This window comes from Mauremys reevesii, linkage group 6 (assembly GCF_016161935.1).
Source record: "Mauremys reevesii isolate NIE-2019 linkage group 6, ASM1616193v1, whole genome shotgun sequence".
Classification (NCBI taxonomy): domain Eukaryota; kingdom Metazoa; phylum Chordata; order Testudines; family Geoemydidae; genus Mauremys; species Mauremys reevesii.
Window position 1 is genome coordinate 106,587,942 of NC_052628.1, and position 25,155 is coordinate 106,613,096.

Here is a 25,155-nt window from a genome sequence, read left to right on the forward strand (position 1 = left end):
TGGGTACGGCTTGGGCAGGCCGGATGTTAGAGTGTAGCTCTGACCATCTGTCTAGGAACAATTGATGAATTTTGTTTGGTATTATGAACCCTCTACGTATCTATATCAAACAACAAACTCCCTTTTGATTATCAGTCTGGTCTGCACCTTCTCTGCTGTCTTTTTACTTCCATCGTGGACTGAAATTCCAAAGGGCATTGAAACAGGGCTAGCAATGGTTGGTCATTAAAGATTATCAGGACCTGTGTAGATCTTGCCCAGACTGAGCAAAGGAGTCACTGCATTCTACATAAAATCAGTTTTCTCCAACTTCTCGGCAGAGGACTAAGGTTTGAGGGAATGGAATTTCCCAGAAAAGAGAACAAAGATGAGATGTCTGGTGCAGCCCTCAAAAATATAGAGTGGGTTAGTTGGACAAACAAAGGAAGCTTGGGGCATGAGAGGGGAACAAAGAGGTAGGCTCTTGTAACACAGGGGACCTTTTGACTAATGTGCCAGTCAGGAGCTTAAGGACACCAACTGCAAGGGGTCAACGAGAGACTGACTCAGTAAGTAGGAGAAGTCATGAGCTTCAGGAAAAGGATCCTGGACTTGTTAGAAGAATCTGACCAAACCCCAAAGAACTCGAGTGATGTGGAAACTGAGGCACGAAATGATAGATGGGTGTTTTGTGTGTACATCTCTTGTGCTGTCTAAAGTAAAAAATAATTGTTAGAATCCTTTTGCAAAGCTTGCATCTGTTTGCCTTACCTCTTCAAGGGCACCAGATAGTTAAACTGCAAACCAGAGAGACCACCAGGTTGAAGCTCTTGGAAAGTATGTGCATAAGCAACTGGAGAGTCTACGGGAGCTGGCACCAGTCTCAGGGCCTAAGCATCTGGACCATGGTGTCTCATCACTCAGAAAGGGGTGCTAGAAAGAAGTACTCTGAGGAGCCAGAGGCAGTGACTGGACATTACTCAGAGAAACTTAGGGACATGTGGCCAGTGCATGGGACCCAAACACAGCAGCCTGTTAAGTGTCCAGAAGGGGAAACTGGACAAGAGTTGTGACAGTGGCATTGTGATGTACTACTTTAATATGGACTTATATTTCTGGGTAGTGGCAGATCTAAACCCCTATCAGCAGGCACTATGAAAAATCATCTGTATTTGCATCATGCACTCAGTGTAGCACTGATGGGTACAGCGGGACAAAGGAGACTTTTGCCCTCTAACATAAGTTAGAACAGCCTTGAGACTTACTCTTTATGCAACAACCTCTAAGGGCTAGTCTATAGCTAAGAACAGATGAGAAACAGAGAGTGACTGGGCCACATTCCTTTCCTCAGTAGGCATGCCCCCTACAGATGGGGCTTCAAGGGGCATGGTGTAGAGCCATTCTGTTCTATCCAGGGAATTCAGGCACTCTTCCCTGGGAATGATTTTCCACAGGCTTTATAGCCCCTCTATGGTGTAAAAGGAACACAACAGAAGGGGGAATACAACCCACAGTCTAGGTAGTTTATATGTGCTAGGGGGAAAGGGGAGATACAGATTTCATGCTAAGGGAACTTTGGAAAGTAATTTTTTCCCCCAGTAATAAAATTTGCTACCAGCTCCTGATGACAGAAATACAATGGGATGCCACTTCCTGTGAAGTGGTAAACACAGAAAGATAATGACACACATCTTGCCTGTTATACCATATTATGTAAATTTTCAAATTACTTATTTATGTAATGGGATTTTCACCGTACTTAAAACAGACAGTGTGGAGACTCAGGATAGAGCTTGAATATTTTATGAGAAAATAAGCTGTTTGTTTGTTTAGGCAGTGACATCTCAAAAATAATATGTAGCAATAACACAAGATCCAGAAACATCTTCATGGTGTGCTTTTTATTTTCTAAGGGTTAACATCTTTTATTTGCCAACAATCATCTGTACTGTAGATACATTTAAAAAACAGAATTTGTTAATTCATCCTTACTGCTTGTTTATAAGACTTGGTGGTGGGGAAAACCTAACTGGAAGCAGTAGCCATTATACAAGTAAGTCTTCAAGGAAGTCTGAAGAATCTTCAGCACTGGGCTAGATTCACCCCAGCTATAAAAGGTACACTGTTTCTCTCTGTGCCTATGCATCCAAGGAAGGATTCAACCCAAAGAAGGTCAGGTGGTACTGAGGACACGTCCTGCCTCTGGGGTTAAAGTTCTGTTCAAAAACAAAAAAAAACCAGGGCAATCAGGGAAGCTCCATGCACTGGCTCCATCCCCAGTGCAGGCTCTGTAGCTCCCATTGGCCTAGAACCATGGACAATGGGAGTTGTGGGGGTGGTGCTTGTGGGCACGGGCAGCATACACAGCCCCCTGGCCCCTCTGCCTAGGGGCCACAGGGGCATGCTGACCCCCTCTGGGAGCTGCGTGGAGCCAGGGAACCTGCCTTAGCCCGCTGCACTGCTGACTGGTAAGCACCACCGCACCCCAATCTCCCTGCTGCACCCCAACCTCCTGCCCCAGTCCTGAGCCCACTCCTGCATCCCAGACCCTTATTCCCAGCCCCACCCCACAACCCACAACCCCAGCCAGAGCCCACACCCCCTCCTCCACCCCAACTCCCTGCCCCAGCCTGAAGCCCCCTTCTGCACCCTGAATCCCTCATTTCTGGCCCCACCCCAGAGCCCACACCCCTATTCACAGGCATCACCCTAAACCCCTTCCTCAGCCCAGTGAAAGTGACTGAGGGTGGGGGAAGAGTGTGTGTGGAGTGAGTGGGGGTGAGGCCTCAGAGAATGGGCAAGGCAGGGCAAGGATGTTCGGTTTTGTGCAATTAGAAAGTTGCCAACCCTATCCAAAGCATTTCTCTGCCAATTTTGAAAGAGAACTAACCTATTATAATGAAGTATAATAAGAGAGATATGAATCACTTTAAAGAACAAAATAACTAAACTCCGCTGTTATAGATCTGGTCAAGCTTCCTCTGCTGGAGCAGGCTGCTGTGCTTGGATCCAAACCCTGGATCCAGCATGCTTCTGAGCTCCCCTGGGTCTCGCATACTTCTAGAGCATAGACTGTCTGTTACCACTGCCAGGGGATGGCATCCTGTGGCTAAACTACCCTAGGTCCCCAGCACCAGGACTGATCCCTCTCAAAGTGCTAGTTGCTCCCCAGAGCTCCATCTGGTTTACAGCTTAATTTTCAGGGACACCTGACTGTTGAAGCAAGAACACACAAACTTTGCAAAAGGAATGTCAAACCAATTCCACTTTGCTCATAGACAACACAAGAGAGATACAGATCTATGGGGGGGGGGGGGGACAAAATCTGCTTGCAAATCCCTGCCTCAGTTTCCTCACCGCTCCAAGGGGATTGGTCAGTGTCTGTTCAGGGAGTCCAGGATTCTGCTGCATCCCATCCCATCCCATCCCATCCTTTTGCCTTTCTTCCTACCTCTCAATTATCTTGCCTTCTTGTTCTAGTCAGTGAGTGAGTGCTACTCAGCAGACCTTATCCTTTTATAACTTCCAGTCCTATCTGTCAGGTGACTTCCTTGATCAGCCTCAAACCCCCATCAACTGATCAAAGCACCCTATCAGATGATCTGTGGGTTGGTCACTAGTCCACCTGGTAGAACAGGTTTCCCTGGGCAGTAGACAGTTCTTTGTCAATGAGTTTGTATTTGAAAAGAAGGTCATCAAGGTTTAATGACCCTCCCTGGGTAACCTTCTGCTAAGTGCAAGAATTTATCCCTCCTGACCCTCTTTTTCAGATAATTATGTATGCTGCGGAGCTAAGGTGAAGGCAAAGAACAGTTTTACAGTCAAAATGGCCATCCCAAAAACTAAATGGTAGCAGATTGATAATAAATAAATGCAGACATATGGGTTTGAGTGAGTCCTTTCAGCCCTACTACATAAGACAGTCCTCAGAAACTTATCCTGCATTTTAGGTGTCCAGAAAAGTTGGCGTTTATATGCTACCCATTTAGGGGAGTTATGACAAGTATGTAGTCGATCCATAATAGGAAATTTACAAGAATTCACCATTCTAACTCCCACTCTAAGCAGCTCAGCAATTCCCAAGCATGCAGGGTTCTTTGTTTTCTTTATGCCCTTGCTCAGCAGACTGATGTGTATCATAGATAAGCTACTCCACTGCACTACCACAATATGGGGGTTGCATGAACTATTTTGCCTGGTGAGGGCCCTAAAGAAGAAGCATATAGTTTTCATATAGGGATGCAATTACCATTTATGATAAAATTAGAGATATCATGTAATGCTGCATTCTGGGAGCATCTTTGAAAGATGTGCTGGCAAACAGCCTTCAGAGTTCTGACATCAAAGAAATAGCTGCTCCCTTAGGCTTGTGAGACAAATATCCCTGTTCCAGTTTACTTACATTAAAGCTTGCTGCTGCTTGCAGTGAGGATGAGAAGGAGGGGAATCCCCAATTACTAGATGAAATAAAACAAAAATAAAGATTAAAACTAAAGGTTTCCTTAGAGATAGGAGATGAAATTAGAGACCTAAGGGCCAGATTCTCAGCTGATATAAAAGAGCATCGCTCCACTGACTTCAGTGGAGTTATGCTAATTTATACCAATTGAGAATCTGGTCATAGGCATTTAGTTTACAGTGAATTTCTTTTCTCTTTTTCCTCCACTCCTCACCCCTCCCACAACTGGCTATGTGCCAGTATCTCAAATGCTAATCATCAAACACATACAAGATTGTATAGCCTAACTACCTTTTTAGGTTAACGAAAATCACTTGCAATTCTGATAAGTATACTTTATTAATAGAATTGTCAAAGTCTGTACCATGCCTACAAAATGGGAAAAGATAACAGTTTACAGATACCACAGAATTTCATCTTCTTAAATGGAAAGGGTCAGAATTTATTCAGATCATAAAGGGTTTGAGGAAAAAGTAGGGTTTTTTGGCGGGGGGGGAGGGGAAGGTTCATACAGATGATGGATGTTAAGTGTGGGGGATAACTGTTTTGGTTTCTTGGTAGGCAGTCAGATATTCTAAAAACGGACACCTAAATAGCCAAACATTACTTGAATTTAGACAATGAGGATTTTCTGATAAAAGTATTATATTTATGGCTGATATTATTCACTACTATGAAAAAACAGCATTTTATTTTTTTTTAAAAAACCTTATTCTTCAGATGCTAGTACTTGAACAGATCTGCAGCTGAACAGTAACTGTATTTTGCGCTTATATAAACCTTGCCTGCCTCTTCCCATCAAAGTTTCTGGCTGTAAATCAAATACAGTAGCACTATCTTCTTAATAGTTTGGGGTGCGGGGGAGGGGAACAAAAAGTGTGCTCCAGAAGTACAACATATTGTTACTGTTAATCTTCAGCCACTACCTTCCCCCTCTTTCAGATCTGAATTTAGCTTACACTTTGGCACTGTGATGTGTTTAGAAGAGGATATTATGTAAATGCTTCCAGACCTTGTCATGCCAATACAGTTATTGAAATAGACCTGAAACTTTTGAGTTGCTTGAGAGGGAGAGGGATAGGAAGAGTGGGATCAGGGGAATGGGGGTGGGGCTGGGTAGGGAGATCTAGAACTGAAGAATGAGGGGCAGTGGAAACATGAGGAGAAAAGGAGCTGTAGGGTGAGGGCTTAATGCGGGGCAGTGGAAGGGGGGGCTGGAAGGTAGAGTGGAGAGCTAGAGAAGAATCCAGTTAGAGCCTGGACTGAGGCGCTAGAAGGGGGAAGATGGGAGATGGGGACCGTAAATGCAGGGGAAGTGGGATTATTGGGGATAGGGGTTGATAGGGATGGGGGCAGGAGTGGTGAGGGGGGGCTGAGAGTGGGGATGGAGAGGGCTGGGGTTGACTGGGGTTGGGGATGAGGGAGGTCTAGGGGTGAGGAGGGGGATCTGGGGATGGGAGGAGGATGTTGTATGAGGTATGGGAGTGGGATGGACAGTGGAAGGGGACGGGAGGGAGTGGGCTGGATAGGGCAGGGGTGGGGATGGGGTGGACTGAGATGGGGATGATGGGGTTTGGGGGTGCTAAAGGGTAGGGAGAATGTAGGAGGGGATGCAGGGGTTTGGGGTGGAAGGGAAGGGAGTGAGGGGAGGGGATGAGGAGGGTCTGGGAGGATGGGGAGGGGTGAGGGGCATCTGGGAGGGAAGACAGGCGAGGGGGATGAGGTCTGGGAGAGGAGGGTTTTTGGGGAAGATGGGGTGGAGGAATGATTTTTGGGGAGGATTGGGGATTGGTGGACTGGGGAAGGGCTGTGCAGGTGGGAAGGGGCTGTGGAAGGGGGCTGGGGAAGGCTGCGCGGGTGGGAAGGGGCTGGGGATGGAAGGCGAGGACTGGGGAAGGGGCTGGGGCTGGGAAGGCGGGCTGGGGAAGGGGCTGGGGATGGGGAAGGCGGGATGGGGAAGGGGCTGGGGCTGGGAAGGCGGAGATGGGGAAGGCAGACTGGGGATGGAGGAGGACTGGGAAAGGGGGCTGGGGAAGGCGGGCTGGGGAAGGGGCTGTGCGGGTGGGAAGGGGGCTGGGGATGGGGAAGGCGGGCTGGGGAAGGGGGCTGGGGAGGGAGGAGGAGGAGGACTGGGGAAGGGGACTGGGGCTGGGGAAGGCGGACTGGGGAAGGGGCTGCGCGGGGGAAGGGGCTGAGCCGCTGAGGGGAAACTTGCCCTGTCGGTGGCAGTGGGCGCAGCGGCAGGTGGCCCCGGCGGGCCGGGCTGTGTGGGGCGGGGCCAGGCGGCCCCTCCCCTCGGGCTGCCATTGGCGCGGGGCTCGGCGGGTGGGGGCGCCTCGGGGCCTCCCCACCAAGGGCCCGGCAGGTGCGGCGGGCCGGCGGAGTTGGCCGGGCGCGGCGGCGGCATGCAGAGCTCTGCCCGCTGGTGGGGGCGGCTCGTGGGCCGGGGGGCGGCTCTGCACCTGCCCCCGGGCGGCGCCCTGGCGGGGAAGACCCCGCCGGGCAGATGGGGATGGCGGGGGCAGCAGAGCGCGGCGGGGGGCAGCGCCCCCAGCGCCGCCGCCTCCTCCTCGCGGTCCTCCCGGTACGTCGAGCAGCTGCTGCCCCGGCACGATGACTTCTCCCAGCGGCATATCGGGCCCCGGGACAAAGAGAAGCGGGAAATGCTGCAAACTGTGGGTCTGGCGGTGAGTCCCTGCCGGCTCCTGGCCCGCTCTGCCCCACCCCTGCCTCCCCCCAAAACCCCTTCGCCCTTGCGTCCCCCCGGGGCTGCCTCCCCGCCGTCCGCAGGGCAGCGCCGGAGCGAGGCGCACGGCAGCGGCTCGCGGGGACTCCGCTAACAACGAAACGGGTCTCAACAAAGGTCCCGCTCCGAGGCGTCCCGGGAGCCGGTAAAGGGGCGACTCTGTGTGCGCGCCCGTGCGGCGCAGGGTCCCGACAGAGAGCCGGCAGCGCACCGGACTGACCCCCGTCTCCTTTTCCAGAGTCTCGATGAGCTGATCGATCAAACCGTCCCTGCCAGCATCCGCCTGGGAAGGCCCCTGAAGATGGATGACCACATTTGTAAGTGACCATTTCACGCTGGACGCCAGTAGGAGCTTTGTGTAAAATCTCCCCCTCCTTGCCCCTCTTGGTTCTCGTCTAATTAATCAGCATTAAAATAGCTCAGCGGAGGAGTTACAGGTTTTTTTTGCTTTTCTTTATCCCAGTAATTAGTCTAATTACTAAAACTGTGTAAAAACTGTAACAAAACCCCCTACCTATTTCCACTAAAATGCAACAGGACTTAACACAAAGAAGCAAGAACAAACATACCAGTACAATACTGCACTGCTCTTCAATCTGTGATGTTGTGCCTAGTTGTAGCGGTATGTTAGCTGCATAAAATTACCTGTTGTTCTAATATCTGAAACAAATAAGAAAACTTTTATGGCAGGATGAGACTACCTCTAGATGTGTTTTGAGTTAACTGAAGTGCAGTAAACCTTGGCATGCCCTGAAAGCACTGTTATATGGATTAAAAATGCTGTTCATAAATCTGTCACTCTAGCACAAGTTATTGGCAAACTGCACCTCTAAAATTGTTACCTACTATGCTGAGTGACACTGAGAGGCCTGTTGCTCAGAATTTGCATCTTTAAATGAAATACCAAAGAAAAGACTAGGAAGCCTCTGTACCATACATAAAATAACTAATTTATATTTTGAAGTTTAGTCTGATTTTTTTTTTTAAGATTGATCCCAGTGTATGAATCAATGATGTGCATACACTTTTAAAACTGGAATCAGAATTCAGCACATCATGAGAAACAAAGGTGTTCCTTTTGTACTTTATTAAATGTAGAACCCATTTCGATGAAAACCTGTTTGCGGTATTTCAACCCAGCAGAATTTTTTTCTAGTTGAATTAATCATCAGAAAATGGTATTTAACTTGGATATAGGGTTTACTTTTAATGGTAACCTAAAACTCAACTATAATAGTACTAATGGGCACTAGTATAATTCAGCAAATTACTATTGTCATAAATCAAAGGTCACAGGTACTGTTAGTATAATGGGGGAACTTGAGGATTTCAAGTCCTTAAAACTAAGGCGGTCTCAAATCTTTAGAGGGAACATTTTAAAAATATACACTTACATTAGTACATAAAGACCATAATGTTTGCCAGTATCTTCCTGGAAAACACACTGGTGCCAAAAAACGTTTTAAAAGTCTTATTGACTAAATAATTGCACTAAAACATAAAGTTTAAGAGCTGCCTAGCATCCTGAAAAATCACTACATCGGTATCACCTTTTAGCTTATGTAAAAAGTGACGAAGAGTCCTGTGGCACCTTACGGACTAACAGACGTATTGGAGCATAAGCTTTCGTGGGTGAATACCCACTTCGTCAGATGCATACTATGCTCTAATATGTCTGTTAGCCTATAAGGTGCCACTGGACTCTGTCACTTTTTACAGAGCCAGACTAACACGGCTACCCTCTGATATTTTTAGCTTATGTTAGTGTTTAACATATTAGCAAGTAGGACAAATTATTTTGATTCCTCTTGCTCCCTTTTAATATTGCTCAAATTGTAATTTAAGTGTAAACTTTAGGCCCTGCAGCTTAAGTTTTGTACGGTTCCTGGCCAGTTCAATCTGGTTAGTTTGAGATGACATCACAGAACAGAAGCAGCAGCCAGAATGAACAGCCAGGAATACTATAGCCTGAAAAGACTACTTCTAGCCAGGAATTACACAATAGGATGAAAAGTCTTTCATTTAAATCTTTGATGCATTGGTGTATTTTATTTTTAAAGTAACTTTTACCCACCTCTCAAAAAGACTGGGTGATCTTAAACTTCTCCTCACTATCTTCATGGTTTGCGTAAGTAGGGATAGTTTAATATCAACCTAATGGTGACGTAGCTAGTCAGTATATTCTAGGATTGGAATGTCTCTTTATCAAAAGTCAAAGCATATTTGTAACTTGTGTTTTCACCAAACTTGTCAGATCATTTTAAAACTGTAAATGAACTGAAGTAGAACCTCACTAATGTACAGTTCTTAAAATAACTCATACAAGGCAGTCTCTCCCCACTTCTCAAAGACTTAATAGTAATAGAAAACATTATTACAGTATCTGCTAAGACTTACTGAATATGCTACACTACATTTACTGATACATTGTAAGTGATCATAAATAAATACTAAACTACTGTTGTCAAAATAAACTAAAGTACATTTTGATGCATTATCCTTTCTATAATGTGCTCACGTGCTAATTTGTATAATTAATTTATAATGGGTCTCCCAATCGCGAGTATGAGTTAGGGTATGTCTGCACTACCCGCCAGATTGCAGGTAGTGATCGATCTATCAGGGATCGATTTATCGCATCTACATTGATCCCCGATCACTCTGCCCTCGACTCCTATACTACACTGCAGCGAGAGGCGGAAGCGGAGTTGATGGGGGAGCGGCGGCAGTCAACTCCGTGCCGTGAGGACGCAAGGTAAGTTGACCTAAGATATGTCAATTTCAGTTACGCTATTCTTGTAGTTGAAGTTGCGTATCTTAGGTTGATTTATCCCCCCCCGCCCCCGCCCCCGCCCCGGTGTAGACCAGGCCTTAGTGATCATACTACTTTCTATTCGCTGTCTGAGGCAGGCAGGCAACTGTTGGAAATATTTTCTTAAGACCTCCTTTGCTAACATCTTGTTTAGTTAACTGGAGACTGGTCAGCTGTTACCCTATTTTATCTTTTCTATTATACTAAAAAAGAGATTCTTGAAAAGTAAACTTTAGCGGAATACAATTGACTATTGCATGCTACTTTCTGTTAAACGGTGACCCTTAAAAACCTAGACAGTTCAGATTTAGTTTAGGTTTGTGCTTGGGAACTGGAAATGTCAGGTACTCCAGAAGCCCAACTAGAAAGCAGAAGGGGACTTAGATTGTGTAATTGATTCCTTGTTCTAATAGTGTGGTTTAAACACATGAGTAACTCATTTGCTACGTCAACATGCTTACATATCAAAAAAGCCTGTGTACTAGATGTACTAGATGTTCCTTAAAACTTTGTACCCACATGTACTGTAAGTGTTCCTCTCTGGGATGAAGAAACAATAAAATGTGATTTGGAGGAAATAGTAACTACTATGTTAATTGAAAATCAGATTGAGGAGCTCTTCAAAAGACCTCTGTTAAAGTTGCCATTCTTTTCCTCAATTAATCCCATCTCCTTCAAACATATTTGCATATATTCTCCAGTTCATTAGAGCACAAAACTTTCATTTGTGCCTTCTGAATTTCCCATTGTTTGAATTCATGGCCCACCATACTATTTCCATACCCAGGTCATTTATTTATTCAGCAAGAAAAGATTTGTCAGCTAAGATACTTGAAGGATTACTGAACTATTTTCAGTGGAGAGAGCAAAGATTAAGCATTTAATCTGTGCTGCCCTAGAAAACTGGCAGCAGGAGGTTGAGTGTGCTGGCTGACTTCCACGTGTTTCTTAATCTGTATTCATTTATCAATTTTATTTTGACCAGTTTAGTATGATGCTTTCTTATTTCACAACCTAGAGAGGAAAAGTTAAAAATAAATCTGTGATCTAAGACCAGAGTGTTTACAATGTAAAGTATAAGTTATAATACATACAAATGTTCTATATTGTGACCAATGTCACTAGTCTTGTTCATACAGCCTGTCTTCAGAGAAGAGTAATATGCAGGAGTGCAATTTGTTTTCAAGGCCTGAGTATTCAGGGGCAAATTGGACCCCTATTCTGCAACAAGATCCCTGGATTTGGCAGCACTCGGGGGTAGCAAAGTGGAAATTCTCTATTTTAAAATTTATATAAACAAATAAGGTTACTGCAGTGATCTCTTAAAGTCAGTATTTGCCACTCATAGGGTGAGCTGACACATTAAGAGAGTCTAGGTTTCAGCCTTACCTGCAACTAGTTTACATTTCAGTTCAGGACCATGTAATGGGAACATATGACTAGGAATCAGGGTTGCTGCAGGATATAGAAGATCTAGAGCTCTGGTTAAAAGTCCCATCTGTAGTGCTGCCCAGCTAAGGCAGGCTAGTGCCTACCTGTTCTGACACTGTGCTGCGCCCCGGAAGCGGCCAGCAGCAGGTCTGGCTCCTAGGCAGGGAGGCTACGGGGCTCTGTGTGTTGCCCCTTCCCCAAGCAGTGACTCTGCACTCCCATTAGCTGGGAGTCTGCTAATGGGAGCGGGGTGGTGGTGTCTGTAGGCAGGAGGTGCATGTAGCCACTTGCATGCCTTCACCGAGGAGGTGGACCTGCTGCATCCAGGATGCAGCATGGTCTGCAGTGCCAGGATAGGCAGGAAGCCTGCCTTAGCACCCCCACTGCACCGCTGACCAGGAGCTGCCTGAGGTAAGCCTGTGCCCCAATTCCCTGCCCCAGCCCTGAGCACCCCCTATTGGAGCCCCTTCCTGCACCCCAAATCCCTCATCCTCAGCCCAGAGCCCCCTCCCACACCATGAACCCGTCATTCCCAGCCTCACCCCATAGCCTTCACCCCAACCCTTTGCCCCTCCCACACTCCGAACCCCTTATCCCTAGCTCCATTGGGTAGCGGGTATCAGTTTTCTTCAACTGGGGTGCCAGAAAAAAAAAACCTATTGAAAACCACTGCTTTATGCTGAAGCTCTCCTTAGTTCTGAAGCAGAAGGCTAGGGGGAGCAAGTTTGCTTGGAGTGAAGGTTCAGCAGGAACAGGCATAAGAACTCTGTGACTAGAGGCTGAGTGGAAGAATTGTGGTGTTTCGAAGGTTGTTAATAAACCAGACTTCTAGAAGGGGGAGAACTAGTATGTAAACACCCACATTATGAAGTCTGATTAACTGGAGAAGGGCTACTAAGGCAGTAGCAGCATCTGAAGCCAGATAGTTCTTGATATGCCATAAAAAAATGGACAAGACATAATGGCATGAGAAATTGAGAGGCGGAGTGGAGAAACTGAAGATTGATAGTTGGGAAGGAAACCTTTATGGATTTTGGCAATTTTAGACAATTTGGGATTGTAAAGCTAGCATATTAGTGGGTGGCTTCTCCTAAAAAGTCTGCAGGGTAAGAGTTAGCAATATTGACTCTTAAATTGTTAGTGGGTTTCAAAAATTAGCACCCAGATCCACTGCTGTAGGCTGATTTAGACCTAATTAAGACTACTGTTACAGAAGGTTCATATTTTCAAAGTTCTCTTGACCACCTAGAGGACTAGAAACCATATTATTTTTAAATGAGTCTGTATTCTGGAGCACAAGTCTTCCATCAAGGAGTACATGGCCTCAGTACACGTTTATATTCCTTGAAATTTGGAGTCCCAGAACAATAGAGGATGACTCACAGAAGACTGCAAATGAAAACAGAAGACTGACAGCTAGAGACTTGCACCAAACACCAGGAAGAGTAAGGTCTGTGTAACTGGGGACTCCCTACTAAGAAGGGCAGATAAGTGGCCTGTCACTAGAGTGGAGTTGGAGAACAGGAGCGTTTGCTGGTTGCCAGGAGCTAAGATACAGGATGTAGACCTGAGTCTGAAGAGCATCCTATGGGAGCAGGAAAGAATCCACTGATTTGTTTTTCACGTTGGAACAAATAATACTGATCGATTCTTGCTGGAATGCATCAAGGGAGACTATGCCAGACTGGGGAAGATGCTTAAAGAAATGGAAGCTCGGGTGATCTTCACTGGGATTCAATCTCTCCCTAGAAGAGGGGAGTGAAGGGAAGACAAAATGATGATCAACAGATGGCTTAGGCAATGGTCTGTGAAGGAGAGATTTGGGATGTTTGACCATTGAGAGGCATTCATGGACAGAGGACCGTTCTTATGGGATGGACTCCACCTGATTAGGAAGGGAAATAGACTTCTTGGATGGAGATTGGCACAACTGATTAAAAGAGCTTTAAAAGTAGGAATTCTGGGAACACTGAGAGATGCTCATGTAATCATCATTCCTGCTTCTAAATACTTGCAGAAGGAAAATCAAGTAAGAGGATACAGCAATGGAGAAAGGAACAGAGACTAGAAGAATGGACATCCAAGAGAAAAGACCACTGACAGTGAGGGTCAGGTAGGTGATATTGGCAGCAGAATGACTGTACCTAATCGAGCAAGGAATCGGGGGATGCCACGCAGAAACTACTAAGATGTCCGTACACCAACATAAGGAGTCTGGGTAACAAAATGGAGTCTGCCAGAATCAGATTTTGATGTGAATAGAAACCTCTTCAGTATTTTTTTAAATGAAAAAATCCCATAATCACAATTCCCAGCAGACTTCAATTTAACCAAATGTAGATTGGAGGACAAATACTATTAATAATGGTAGGCCCCAGATATTCCTGGATGTCATAGCTGGCAGATTTCTTCATCAAATAGTCACTGAACCAACAAAAGGTGATGCCATTTTAGATCTAGTATTGGCAAATAACTAGGGCCACATAGAAGAAATGGGTGTAGAGGACAACCTTGGTTTGAGTGATCATGATCTAATTTGATTTAAACTAAATAGAAGGATAAATAAAAATAAGTCTGCAAATAGGGTTCATGTCAAAAGGGCAGACCTGGAAGAATTAAGGGAAGTGGACTGGACTGAAGGATCTGAATGTGGAAGAGGCTTGGAATTACTTCAAGTCAAAGTTGCAGAAACTATCTGAAGCCTGCACCCTAAGCAAGGGGGAAAAATTCATAGGGAAAAGTTGCAGAACAAGCTAGATGAGCAAAATCTCAAAATAGGTTAAGAGCGAGCCTACAAGGAATGGAAGACGGGATGAATCTGCAAGAAAAGTTACCTCTTGGCGATCAGAAAGTATAGAGAAAAAGTGAGAACTGCCAAAAGCCAAGCAGAATTGGACCTTGCAATAGGACTAAACCAGCTTTACTATAACAGGGGTGGCCAAGTTTACTTACCCTGGGAGCTGAATATGACAATTGTCAGAAGTTTGTGAGCTGGGGCTCAAGGCTTCAGCCCCCTGGAAGGCACCTGCTGGGGCTCAGGGCTTCAGCCCTGCTCTTGTTGAAGCCCCAGCAGGCACACCCTGCAGGACTGAAGCTCTGAGAAGTCCCTAGCCCCACCACCCTGCTGCTTCCACCTCCCAGTCTGGTAGGTGGAGACTTAGGGGGGGTGGGGGAGGAGAAGGAATATGGGTGGCTCTGTGAGCCACACTTTAACTGTAAAAGAGCTGTGGTTTGGCCACCGCTGCCATATAAATAAAGAGAAAACAACGAAAGAAGTGGGACTGTTAAGCACGGAGTGGTGGTTAAAGATAATCTAGGCATGGCCCAACACCTAAATGAATACTTTGCTTCTGTTTTTAATAAAGGTAATAAGGAACTTAAGGGTAGCTTCAGGGTGCCTAATAGGAATGAAAATATGGAAGTAGGAATTACTATATCTGAGGTAGAAGTCAAACTCAAACAGCTTAATGGAACCAAGTCGGGGGCCCAGATAATCTCCATCCAAGAATATTAAATGAACTGGCACATGAAATTGCAAGACCAATAGCAAGGATTTTTAATTAATCTGTCAACTTGGGGGCTGTTACCTCTGACTGGCAAATTGCTAATATAGTATCTATTTTTAAGAAGGGCTGGGAGGCAATGATCCAGGAAACTCCAGGCCCCTTAGCTTGACCTCAGTTGTACGCAAGGTCTTGGAACAAATTTTGAAAGAGAAAGTAGTTCAGAACATAGAAAAATTAGGATAAATCACAACATAGTCAATTGTGCCAGACCAACTTCTTCTTTCTTTGTGAAGAGAATCAATTTTTAGAAAAGGAAATGCAGTATATCCAATCTACCTGGATTTCAGTAAGGTATTTGATATAGTTCCACATGGGAAATTATTAAATTGAAGATGAGGATTAATATGGGAATTGAAAGGTGGGTAAGGAACTGGTTAAAGGGTAGGGTGACCAGATGTCCCATTTTTAAAGGGACAGTCCTGTTTTTTGGGACTTTCTTATATAGATGCCTATTATACACACACACCTCTCCCATTTTTTCATAGTTGCTATCTGGTAACCTTATTAAAGGTGAGACTACAATGGGTCATACTGTCAGGCTGGAGGAAGGTTACCAAAGGAGGAGTTCCTCAGGGATCAGTCTTGGGACCCATCTTATTTAACATTTTCATTATGACCTTGGCATGAAATGGGGGAATATTAATAAAGTTTGCAGATGACACAAAGTTGGGAGGTATTGCCAATATGGAGGAGGCCCAAGAAGATCTGGAGGACCTTGAAAACTGTAATAGAAATTTAATAGTGCAGAGTGCACTTAGAGACTAACAAGAATTTTTGCTATAAGCTGGGGACATATCAGAAGTGACAGAGGAGGAGAAAGATCTGGATGTACTGGTTGATCACAGGATGATTGAGCCACCAATGTGGTGCGGCCATGAAAAAAGCTAATGCAGTAGTAGGATGCAGCAGGCGAGGTATTTCCAGGAGAGAAAGGGAAAGGTTAATACCATTATACGAGGCACCGGTAAGACCTCATCTGGAATAGTGTATGCAATTCTGGTCTCCAGGTTTAAGAAAGATTAATTCAAATTGGACCAAGTGCAGAGAAGAGCTACTAGGATGATCACAGGAATGGAGAACCTATCTTATGAGAGAAGACTTAAGGAGCTTGGCTTGTTTAGCCTAGCCAAACAACGGGTGACAGGAGATATGGCTGCTCTTGAAATACACCAGAGGGATGAACACTGGAGAGGCAGAGAAGTTATTTACGTTAAAGGTCAATGATGGCACAAGAACAAATGGATTTAAACTGGCCATCAACAAGTTTAGGCTTGAAATTAGATGAAGATTTCTAACCGTTAAAGGAGTGAAATTCTGGAACAACCTCCCAAGGGGAGCAGTGGGGGCAAAAAACCTAACTCATTTCAAGACTGAGCTTGCTAAGATTATGGAAGATGAGCTATGTGCCATTACAGGCAACCTCATCACAACACATATGTGACTGCTAGTAGCAAATACCTCCAGTGGTCAGTGATGGGATGCTAGATGGGGAGGGTTCTGAGTTAAAGAGAATTCTTTCCAAGGTGTCTGGCTGGGGGTGGGGGGAGTGATCTTGCCCACATGCTCTGTCTAATTGATAACCATATTTGGGGTCAAGAAGGAACCCCCTACCCCCCAAGTCAGATTGGGAGAGGCCCTGGGTTTTTTTTGCCTCTCTCCCCAGCATGGAGCATAGGTCACTTGTTAATTTGAACTAGAGCAAAAGGTGAATTTTCTGTAACTTGAAGTCTTTAAATCCTGATTTGAGGACTTCAGTAACTCAGCCAGAGATTATGGGCCTAGTATAGGAGTGAGTGCATGAAGTTCAGTGGCTTGCAATGTGCAGGAAGTCAGACTAGGTGATCACAATGATTTCTTCTGGCTTTAAAGTTTTAAGTTGCTCTCTTCTTATCAGAAAGGAAATGTTACTCAGGGCTGGATAAACCCATGCACTTGAAGAGGGCGTTTGCAAGGAAGGGATTGCTCAAGGTATTGGTAGTGATACAGGGGAGGGGACACAGGAGAAAAATGCACACACTTAGATCACCAGTTCAGATACAATGCAGGGCAGTGAGTATGGTCATCAGGTATGATACAGCTTGGTCTGTGAAAAGAGTTGATGTTTTGAGGCCAGCCTCTACACATGACAAATACTGTCACAGGACAATATCAGGCCACTACATTCTGTGACTGCATTGAACAAATGCTCCACTTCCTGCACATAAATTGCCCCTTGGCCATAGCCACACAAAGCAGAAGACACTGACATGTCACCATGTGTGAAATTTCGTCAGACATGGCACCACGGCAGTGGTCCATCCCATTCAGATCTGATCAATCTTGTCTGAAGTAGTTGGGGGAAACAATTTCCCAAGCAGAGGCATCCCTCAAGCCATTAACCTATGGGAACCAGTTGCAGTGAATGTGACTTTACGAATACAATGGTGGTGGTGGGAACCAATTACTTGTCTGTACCACAACTTTAACATTTGTTATCATGTTTGTGATTAGTGAGAGTTGCGATGTGTCTTCTGCCAATGGCCCTGTAAGCTTTCATGTAGGTGGAGAGGTCTATTCCAAAGCCTAATCTACTATGAAACTGACCTGATTTGCCTAGTTTTATGTTCTATAATTCCTTTGGGAATAAACTGCATCAGAATTGAAGGGAGAAATCTTTTGTATTACCACTGCACATGGCATATTACTGAGAATAAGGTAAAATATAAAGTTCCTTAATATTCTAGCCTCTGATGTTTAGGCACCTTCCTGGGTAGGAAGCTGGGAAAAGTTTGACTTCTATTTATGACCTGTTCTCTAAACCTTAATTATGAGTGATGTATAGCTTCATCTAGCTGTTGCTTCTGCCAGTTCCAGCTGAGTAAAGGTCCCTTCCTAGAGTGCCTGTATTCATGCATACACTACTGCCCCAGAAAGCATGTGGGGTTTGAAAATCCCCAACCTTCTCCCTCTGTAGTATGGAAAATGTTTGGAATCTTATGAAGATTTAGGCAATGGGTTATCCTTTGGTAGTGGCATTTACTTTGTTTAATTAACTTACACTGTATTAGTATTGTAGGACTAAAGCAAGAAAGAAATAGTTTCCTAAAACTAATTCTTTCATGTTAAGAGATTAGTGGGATGTAACTATTCACAAAGGCAACCTATAAGGGAGGAGGAGAAATGGAAGTTAATGTATAATATCAACATTACTCAAATCTGTTGCTTGTTGGGAAATATTTTGATCTGGTAGACTTAAATTCTCCCTAAATATTTTACTAGATTAATATCTCATTTACTACTGTCTCTTCCCTTAGTTTGTTCTAAAACTGTTGACAACTGCTCATTTCTACACCAACTCAAACAAGGCAGTTGAGTCAAAACAATTAACATTTGTTCCTGCATAACATTTTATGCTATAACATTTTCTTTTCAATCAGGTGAAAATGAAATCCTTGAAACTCTACACAATATTGCAAACAAGAACAAAATCTGGAGGTCCTACATTGGCATGGGTTATTACAACTGCTCAGTACCTCAGGCCATCGTGCGGAACTTGTTGGAGAATGCAGGATGGTAATGTACATGACTTCCTCATTACAAGCATAGAAACATTTCAGAAAAAGAATATATAAGTGTGATGCATAGACAAAGATATACAACAGTGCTGTTTGCCAAGACATTCCCATTCTTGATACAGGTGATGTACTGGTCAGATTGAAACTTGATTAAGGGAATCATAAAAATGTTCATCCTGACTTTAGCAGGAGTTTAATACATAATGTGGCAATAGAAAGGTATTGTAACTTATACTTTCACGAATAGAGCATCTCTTTAGTTTGAAAGATCTGGTGCCTAATGCAGAGTATTAGCTAAACAGGTGGTATTAAAGAAATATAGTTACTCAAGATGAATTTTGAGTGGAAAGTTCACACTTATTATTCACTTAACCCATACTTTGACATGAATGGAAACATTCATAACTTCAATTACTTTGGGGAAAAATCTAAAGCAAGACTTCAGATTAAAATAACTTTATGTTCTGCCCAAAATTTAAGCTTTGAGGTTCAAAATACTTATTCTCACTGGCATCTGTAGTTCCTGGTGGATATATCTGACTCATGAGAAACAATGGTGGTTTTGTACTGACTGGAAGGAAGTAAAAAGCTGTAGAAATCTTTAGCCCTCCCCTCCCCCCATGAGATTTTTCTAACTCAGTTTTTCAAACCAAGAAGCTTAGATGTCTTGAATACATAGTCAGAATTTGGGTGCTTCTCTTTGTTTACCTGTTACTGAAGTAGATGAATAAATTAAGTTTACCCACTGTTAAGAATTTTTAGATGCACTGAATAAGAGACACAGTGTCTCTCAGAGCTCATGCAACAGCAATGCTCCTGTCTGGAAGGCTTTAGAGTATTGTCAGTCAAACTAGAACTTGACTTATTTTTCAAGAATCTGAAGAGGATAAGTTTCCTTTAGTTACTACTTGGATTATCTTTATACCATGTGCTTTACTAAGACAGTCATGGCCCTTTACCTCTTTAAAGGCATTTCCCGATGAAGACAGCATGGTCAAAATATTCCAACCACAAATTTGGACAGAATATTTAACATTCAAAATTAAAATATGGAAAAAGTTAGAGCATTAATGTGCCAATGCCAACTATAATTGTTGCCTCCATATCTCCACCCACTCTGCACAAAGACTGAAGACCATCCAATATTCTGACTCTGTCCGTATGTACATCTGAAATCCCTTATTCCTAGATCAATGGTCCCCAAACTTTTCAGGATCGCACCCCCTCCTTATCCCTGTCTGCGACCCCTGCCCCTGGGGTGGGAGCAGGGTCGTGCCTTGGGGGTGGGGAATGTGGCATGGGGTAAGATGGCAGAAACTGGGGCTGGGAGTGGAGCTGAAGGTCTGGGTGTGGAGCTGTGGGGGCAGGGTGCTAGGACTGGAGTGGCACTGGCTGGCACTCCTTCTTCACCCCCCTGTGAGGGCTGGCCTGGGCCCCATTATGCCCCCTGGATTTTCCTCTGCATCCCCCGGTGGGGACATGCCACACACAGTTTGGGGACCTCTGCCATAAATATTCTCTCCTCCTTTCTGTGCAGAAGTGAAGACCTCAACTTAAATCTTCACCGCCAAATCAACTTTGTCTTACATAAAAGTTTTTTAAAAAGGTAGAGAAGTGCTTGTGATTAAAAAAAAATTTAGTAGACTATAAGCGCAGCTAAACTAATCACAGTAAAAAGCATTGGTAACTAAGTTCTAAGCTTGATTTGTGGAGTGTTTGTTAAGGACTGAAAACATTATGCTCATTCTCAGCCAGCTGAGATCCCTTTCTGGGATGCTGAAAAACTGGCTGGCTGAGAATAAACTTAAGGTTTTAACCCTGCTTAATCACTGTTCCACACAACTTCAGGGTGGGGTCTCTTTGCTTTACTTAAACATCAAGTATCTCTGCCCTCCCCAAAATTGCACCTTTTTGTATTGTGTTATACTACATCTAACATAAGGCTAGAGTTGTCTTGTCCCAGTCATCATCCTGCAGCATTTGCAACCTAAATATTTCAGCACTAGGCTGGTGTGCAAATATTAAAAGTGGATAGAAACTCTCCAATGAAATGCAAAAAAAGTCAGACAGCAAGTGGATTCATAGATTAGATTCTGAGTCCAGAAGGGACCATTGTGATCATCTAGTCTGACTGCTTGTATAAACTCAGGCCATAGACGTTTGCCAGGATAATTTGTACATCATCTCTCTTAGCAAAACATCCAATTTTTATTTTAGAACATAATCAGTGATGGAGAATCCACCATGACCCTTGCTAAAATTTCCAGCGGTTAATTACCTGCACTGTCAAAAATTTATTTCTTTTTACAGTCTGAATTTGTCGGTCTTCACCTTCCAGCCATTGGATTGTGTTATACCTTTCCCAGCTAGACTGAAGAGCCCATTATTAAATATTTGTTTCCCCATGTAGATGCTTAAAACTGTAATCAAGTCATGGTTGCAGAAAAGTAAACTTTTTAAAAATATATTTTAGTAATGTAGCATTGGTAAAACAGTTAAGGAAAACATTTTTGGAGTGCCCTTTTTTTAAAAAGCACATCTTAGCACACACAAGCCTAAGCTTTTGAGTCCTAGGATGATGATTTATGCTGGAGAGTACAAAAAGCCATTATAAATCTCTGCAAAATTTATGGTTTTAAGAAATCAAACTTCCCTAGCAAGTCTTAAATTTTAAATGCTAGGTATTGAAATATTGCAGCCCCATGTTTTATAGCCTAGTATTTCCCATGAAGCTGTGCTTATCTTTTCTGCTCAGTTATGCACCGCGACAATAGTAGCTCTTCCCTTCCCAACTTCTCAGTATCCTGATACAGAAGATATGCACACTTCAGGATGATTTTTTCATACTGAAATGTAGCATAGTGTTGGAAAGTGGGTTAGGGTAGAAAGGAATTGTTCAGTTGATGTGCGTACATCTCAGTTTGAGACATATGGCCATGCATAGTCTTCTGTTAAAAGAATTGGGTATGGCACTGTGAGGAAGTGAGGGGGAAGGGATTAGGGGTTTTCGTTTAGCAGAGAGTGTTTTTCAGATGAGAATATTGTTTGTTTTTAGAAGATTTGCTAGAGAACAGTCTTCCAGGGAAGTTAGATCTTCTAGGAAAATAAGCATCTCTGTAGGAGTCTCAGAACAAGCTGACTTATCCAGACAATGATGAACAACAACTTTGTTTCACGAAGAAAGACTAAACAGCTTAAATATTTTTAAAGGCTAAGCACTAGTTCTTATATATGCCTGAAGTTTGATCACAAATAGCAGCTGTTTGAGTTAGTTTCCAGAAAAGTGCTTGTTTTTAAAGTCTGAAATGTTATGTTTTCTGTACTCTAAAAATCACCTTGATCAATCTGCTTCAAAAAACAAACACACACAAATTTTCTGAGACAAGATGAGAATTTTCAGTCCAAAAAGAGGCTTTTTTGGGGCGGGGAGAGGGCAGTCAAAGTTAGTAAGCAATGAGAGTCTTAAGGTTGTAAGCGCCAATCCAATCTAAATGATGAATTTTGTACCAGGCAACTCCATTAGGGAACAACTTGTTCAATTTTTTTCAGGATATGCACTATATCAATTACTCGATTTCCTTTTTCTCCAGTTACATAGGAATTGTATATAGTTACAGGCTGCTTGCAAGCTCTAATGACACTTTCACTCTTAATACATTTCATAGGAAAGCAGGGGCGTTTTAGGTTTAATTTTATCAAGAGGACATTCTGTTTTGTGGTATTAACATGGCAAGCGCTTGAGGTTTGGAGACAGAACCAAGTGGCCTGCTATTTTTGAAAACCCATTTAGTCTTCATGTACAATAATGGATTTATAGTAGCTCAGCTCTCTGAAATCCAGACAAGACTTTTCCTAGTGGGTCACTGCAAAATATTGCTCCCCCGCCACATTTTTGTTCTCTGGGTATTCAGAGTTACCTGCCTCAAAACCCTTTATGGTGTAAACTGCACAGCAGAGCAGGACTGTTTAAACACTGCACATTTATGTGCACATGATTCCTGACAGTCTTCACATTATCATTGCATTGAGCTGTTTCCCTAGAAACAGAGCTAATTAATTCCTGTGACGTGACATGAATGTAAACTAATCACCAAAGACTACGAAGAATATTTGGTTTCATAAATAACAAGTCTAGACTTAATCTTGTTCATCTTTCGTGTTAGTATTTAAAGTAATATTCATTGTCTATATCACAGTATTAGAGACTGTCGTTTAACTTTTTGTATACTTTGGCTACAAAATTGCACTTTATAAGAATAAGGCTCATTTAAAAATATATATACACACATGAGGTTGAAGGCAGCAAAAGTGCATGCTCAGGAAAACACACAAGCAAAAGGGTAAAATTTTCAGAGGGCCTTAATCCCATTGACTCAACTGAAATTTGGCTCCATAGTCACTTAGGTACTCTTGAAACACAGTATATTATCACAGTTAACGTGGTTCTATGCTAAGTATACTCGAGTAACTTGTTTAAAGTAACTTAAGTGTTTTTTTTGGGGGGTGGGAGCACAATGCTCTCTTTTAATTAACTCTGTGTGTTGATGGGTGCTGCACTTAGTGCACGGCAACACTAGGTTATGGATGTGCAGTAAAAATTGCTGTGGTTTAGTTTACATGGGTTGGGAAGGCACTGTTAATGAGGCCAAAATGTGGTTCAACCAAGTGGGGATCCTTAACAGAGCTTCAGATGGATCGATAAAATATTTCAGGACCAGTGTAATTTTTTTTTAAGCACTGAAAGGAAAAATATAGTATGCAATCATATAATTAAAGACTGTATCATCATGCATACACATAAGGGGGAAGAATGAAGGTTGCACAGGTAAACTTAAATCTGGCATTTCTGAACACTTGAGTGTTTGACTCTGTAACCTTAAAGTTATCAACGTAATTGTATCTGTAATACTTAGAATATTCTGCATGTGAGTTTCAGACAGACATTCATTGTGTCTTTATGCCTTAATTTATGTAGACAAATATTGCTGTCTGTTACATATAACACTTATTGCCACAATCTTGATTTTTATTTAACAGTGAACACCTGTTACTCAAAATGGAAAAAGCCAGATAATTAAAAAAAAAAACCAATTTAAATACTGGGAGTCTTGGCTTTCTGTTACAAAGCAGAATATCTCTCACTTTGTGGCTCATGAAAATATTGGTCACAAATCCTGGTAGGGGTGGTGGGGTTCTGGTAACTTTTTAATATCCTAATTTTTAAAGGTGCTGTGACTTTTTACCTGTTAAGATTTCAAAATGAATGCTCTGTATCCTTAGAAACCTGGGAATCCATACATCGTAGCGGTAGATAGTATATATTTCAAGCCCTGGTGGCACATGAGATTGGATTCTCAAATTTCAAAGTCCCTTGAAAAGTTAATATAAGCCAGCAGGGAAGAAAACAATTAGCAACTATTCCAGTCATGGATCAGAATTCTTGAACACATAATGTTCAGCGATACAGGCTAGAAAAAGCAAGACTATAGAAAGTATACTCTTGGACAGTCTTCCTAAGGCTTGCTGTATTCTCAATAATCAGACTTCACATAAGCTTTCAAGTGAGGGCAGGGACTGGACTAGATGACTACTTGAATCATAGGACTGGAGGGGACCTCAAGATCAGAGTAGTAACAAGGAATTTTTGTGGCCGAGGGAAGGGCCGGCTCCAGGCTCTTCAGCAATTCGGCGGCGGGTCCCTCAGTCCCTCTCGGAGGAAATGACCCGCCGCCGAATTGCCGCTGAAGAATGAATGAAGTGGCGGCGGCAATTCAGCGGCAGGTCCTTCCCTTCAAGAGGGACTGAGTGACCTGCCACCGAATTGCCCCCAATTGTAGGTTTTGTTTTTTCCCTCCTCCACCCTGCTTGGGTGGTAGAGCTGCGCCCCTCCGCTTTGCACACCCGAGGCAAGTGCCTCACTCGCTTGCCCTCGTTATGGCACTGCTCGAGATCATATAGATGCTGTTTCTCTAACCATTTGGAAACAAAATACAGTAGCACTAAATAAAAACTCTAGATAAGTTCTTAGACCTTGTAAACAACATTCATAAGTATATACCGTACATAAAACTATTTAAAAATCTTTCAGAAATACTATATTTTCTAAAAGTACTGAACACTTTATAGTTTGTGTCTTTCTATGTCTGCCATTTCATCAATACTTCCCAGCAGAGATCTAGTTTGAGGCAAAGTAGAACCAAAATAAAAATTATTTTCAGAATTGTAATAAGGACTCTAATTCATTAACAAATAAAATACCTGTCTTTGAAACATTCTGATTTCCACTACCTTCTAAGCCAGTTCTTTTGGTCAGTAGCCCAAGCTCTGACTAGGAAACCCATGTTTTCAGCCAGTGTCTGCCTGTCCTGCTTCAGGGATAGTTACTGTTATTTCACAGTTCTTTTAAGCTTGTTTCTTGCGAGGCATGCATAGGGTATGTCTGCACAGCAAAGAAAAATGTGCAGTGGGTGGGTCCCAGAGCCTGGAAGTCTCTACAGCAATGAAACAGACCCACGGCCCGAGCCCCACAAGCTCGAGTTGCCTGGCATGGGCCAGCCGTGGGTTTTTCTTTGCTATGTTGACATATCGTTGGAGTACATCTTCAGAAC

The 25,155-nt window shown here is 43.4% G+C and overlaps 1 protein-coding gene and 1 long non-coding RNA gene across 3 annotated transcripts in view; one reads left to right on the top strand and one right to left on the bottom strand.

Moving 5' to 3' along the window:
• Positions 1-1,853: 1,853 nt before the first annotated feature.
• Positions 1,854-3,614, bottom strand: LOC120408428. Of its 2 annotated transcripts, none has more exons than XR_005600681.1 (2): positions 3,431-3,614; positions 1,854-2,195 (listed from the first exon to the last, which is right to left on the bottom strand). It is a non-coding gene; the product is annotated as an uncharacterized LOC120408428 (long non-coding RNA). The 2 variants fall into 2 exon arrangements; XR_005600680.1 differs by having other exon boundaries at positions 3,337-3,442.
• A 3,197-nt stretch (positions 3,615-6,811) lies between these two features.
• GLDC (glycine decarboxylase) overlaps positions 6,812-25,155 on the top strand; it is a 58,156-nt gene continuing 39,812 nt past the window's right edge. The window contains exons 1-3 of the mRNA XM_039545344.1: positions 6,812-7,125; positions 7,423-7,501; positions 18,410-18,545. Of these exons, the coding sequence (XP_039401278.1) occupies positions 6,844-7,125; positions 7,423-7,501; positions 18,410-18,545 (497 nt within the window). The 5' untranslated portion in view covers positions 6,812-6,843. The remainder of the gene's footprint in view (positions 7,126-7,422; positions 7,502-18,409; positions 18,546-25,155) is intronic.